At 43.3% G+C, this 3,200-nt stretch overlaps 1 protein-coding gene across 1 annotated transcript; it reads left to right on the top strand.

The window, feature by feature from the left end:
- Positions 1 to 1,230: 1,230 nt before the first annotated feature.
- Positions 1,231 to 2,529, top strand: LOC145578028 (uncharacterized). The gene has a single exon (XM_081635434.1). The coding sequence runs from the start codon at positions 1,231 to 1,233 to the stop codon at positions 2,527 to 2,529; it is 1,299 nt and encodes a 432-aa protein (XP_081491560.1).
- Positions 2,530 to 3,200: the final 671 nt, after the last annotated feature.

Here is a 3,200-nt window from a genome sequence, read left to right as displayed (position 1 = left end):
ATCAAAAAGATACTTGCCAAAGATACACCTACAGAACAGGGAAGGAGATAAATCAAGAAGATCTTCCCCATTTTGAATATATTTCGAATATCTTTGTAAACCCTAGAGTTCCCTAGGTATAAATAAGCACAATTAGACATTTTGAGCATGCATATACGCACATATACTCTGAATATAAGAGAATTACTCGGCATTCATCTACGAAGCATCGTCCTTACTGAAGAAGGAGGCTATTCCTTATTCAGTATTGTATTTCTAAACTTGTTCTTTTCGTAGTAACATTCATTCTGTTGGTTTATTGTTGTTTCATTGCTTATCTACTGCTTTATTGGTGCCTTATTGCTATTTATTGCGCTTTTGGTAGTATGATTGTTATTACCCCTCAAACCTAGCAGATTCTCATACGTCCTTGTTGAGATTTGCCTAAACAATTTGGCGCCCACCGTGGGGCTGATAATCGATTAACCTACCAATTCGCCAAAAACCAATACAAATACCATGTCTGGGCACCAAGTACCCTTTACCATGGCCGAAATCAATGAGGGAATGAACGCATTCCGTCAAACCTTAGACTAACAAAAAAGCCAAATCGAAACATTGTTGGCCGAAAAAGTCCAAACCGAAGCCAAACTTACCAGTCTCACCAAGCAAAATGAAGCCCTCCGTAGCCAAATACAGTCAGTCGCTTCCAAAACCATTAATACCAGAAAAAACACTGAAAGTATAGCCATGCAGCTCGATATGTCAGGTGTCTTTCATACCCCTAACAGGGAAAAAGGATCTAACACTAGGGAAACAACCCTAGATCTGGACTCTTTGAATGCAGGAACCCCTAAGCAGAATGAACAAGAAAGATCTGAAGAGGGAAAGATAGAGAAGATGGTCAAAGAGTACCTCAAGGCAATAGAAGCCAAGATCGCCAAGATCCCTGGAATGCCAAAGCCCATGGAGGAAGAAGCATCAGATGGCTATATAGAGTCTCCTTTCTCAGAAGAGATTGCCATGGTAGAAGTGCCAAAGAGGTTCAGCACACCCAACATGGCCATGTACGATGGAACAACAGACCCTGATGAGCATGTATCCCTTTACAAACAGAAGATGATGACCAGCTCAATCCCTAGAGACATCAGAGAGGCCATCATGTGCAAAGGCTTTGGAGCCACATTATCAGGTCCAGCCTTAACTTGGTTCATTAATTTAGATAATGGGACAATTCGATCTTTTGCAGGAATGGTAAACCTATTCAAGATCCAGTTTGCCAGCAGCAGGAAAATAGAAAAGCAGTCATCGGATTTGTATCGTATTGTGCAAAGACACGGTGAATCCTTGAGAGATTACCTTAATAGGTTCAACAGGGAAAAGATTGGAATACACAAGTGTGATGCTCCCACAACCATTGAAGCGTTCAGAAGAGGATTGCTAGATCACCGTGAGCTCTACAAGGAGTTGACCAAATATCCATGCGCAACCTTTGAAGATGTACAAGCTAAGGCAATGGCTCAAGTCAGATTCGAAGAGGATACATATGCAAGAAAAACTCCAGAGCTCAGAAAGGATGAAGACCGCCCGTCAAGAAGGAACAACAACTTCCCCAGGAGAGATAATCGATTCAAGCCGTATCAGCGTTCCCGCTTTGATGAAGGGTCAGTCAACGCTGTCGAAGGAGAGTTTTCTGATTGGAGAAAAGATCCTGAGCTCCCACCAAAGTTACACGAGTATTGCTTCAATGTCAATCCTGCAGGAGTAATAAGGACCTTGAACAAGATGGGGGATACTGTTCAGTGGCCAAGAAAGAATGATAGGCCTGGGGAGAAGAAGGATCCATCCAGATGGTGTGATTTCCATTCAGATATTGGTCACACTACTGATGAGTGTGTCGCGCTCAGAAAGGAAGTTGCATACCTATTAAAGAAGGGCTACCTCAAAGAACTCTTGTCAGACAGACCTAAAGCTCCAGGGAAGGATAGAGAGTCCAAGCAAGGAGGTCCTCCACCCCCACCTCCAATTGTCAAGACCATCTGTTTCATAACAGGAGGGTCAGAAGTATGCGGCCTAACATATTCAGCAGCGAAGCGGCACGCAAAGGAAAGTAACAAAGAGCAACCAGACAAGAGGGAGAAATCAAAGATAGACATCCCTATCATGTTTGAAGAAAGCGACGCGGTAGAAGGTCATCATGACGGCCTAGTAATCTCACTCCCAGTTGGAAATTGCATGATTAGGCGAATCCTAGTTGACAATGGAAGTTCTGCAAACATCATCATGCTGGATACCCTGAAGCACATGAACATAGATGAGAAAAGTATAGTTAACAAGTCAACAATGCTAGTGGGATTCAGTGGGGAAACCAAGAAGACAAGTGGAGAGATTACATTGGCAACATATGCAAAGGGGATCAACCTGCAGGTTAAATTCTTAGTAATCGACACCCTGTCCTCATACAATATGATTTTGGGAAGACCTTGGATACACGAAATGAAAGCCATCCCTTCTACGTACCATCAGGTCATCAAGTTTCCTACTAGATGAGGAATTCAAGAAATCAGAGGAGATCCTAGGGAGGCCAAAGAATGCTACAAGATAGCACTGAAAGCAACATCTGCGGAGAAGAGTTCAGCATAGCAATCAGAGGATCAGCTGGGCCAAGAGAAGTTGAGTATACCAGAAGAGCAAGAAGCTACTGAAGTCCAGCTGAACCCCTTACATCCAGATCAGAAAGTCAGAATAGGGTCAGAACTTAAAGCGGAAATCAGACAACAGATTCACGACTTTTTGGAAGAAGAGAAAGATGTGTTTGCTTGGACCCACGAGGATATGAGAGGCATTCCCCCAGAGGTTATCACTCACAAGCTAAATGTAGACCCAATGCACACACCAGTGAAACAAAAAAGAAGAAAATTCGCGCCAGAAAGGAACAAGATCATCAACGAAGAAATTCAAAACCTACTCAAGACTGGAAAAATCAGAGAAGTAAGGTACCCAGAGTGGCTTGCCAACGTGGTGGTAGTAAGAAAGAAGAATGGGAAATGGCGGATTTGCATAGATTTCACGGACGTCAACAAGGCTTTCCCGAAAGACCCATTCCCTTTACCTCACATCGATGCTATGGTAGACGCCACAGCAGGACACGAATTGTTATCCTTTATGGACGCCTACAGTGGTTACAACCAGATCCTCATGCACAAGGACGACCAAGAAAA

Source organism: Chenopodium album, chromosome 14 (genome assembly GCF_948465745.1).
Source record: "Chenopodium album chromosome 14, dcCheAlbu1.1, whole genome shotgun sequence".
Taxonomy (NCBI): Eukaryota; Viridiplantae; Streptophyta; class Magnoliopsida; order Caryophyllales; family Amaranthaceae; genus Chenopodium; species Chenopodium album.
This window is presented reverse-complemented; position numbering and strand designations above follow the sequence as displayed.

What these genes read in the sequence shown, in the direction of transcription:
- LOC145578028 (XM_081635434.1), top strand. Translation starts at nt 1,231, where the DNA reads ATGGTAAACCTATTCAAGATCCAGTTTGCCAGCAGCAGGAAAATAGAA.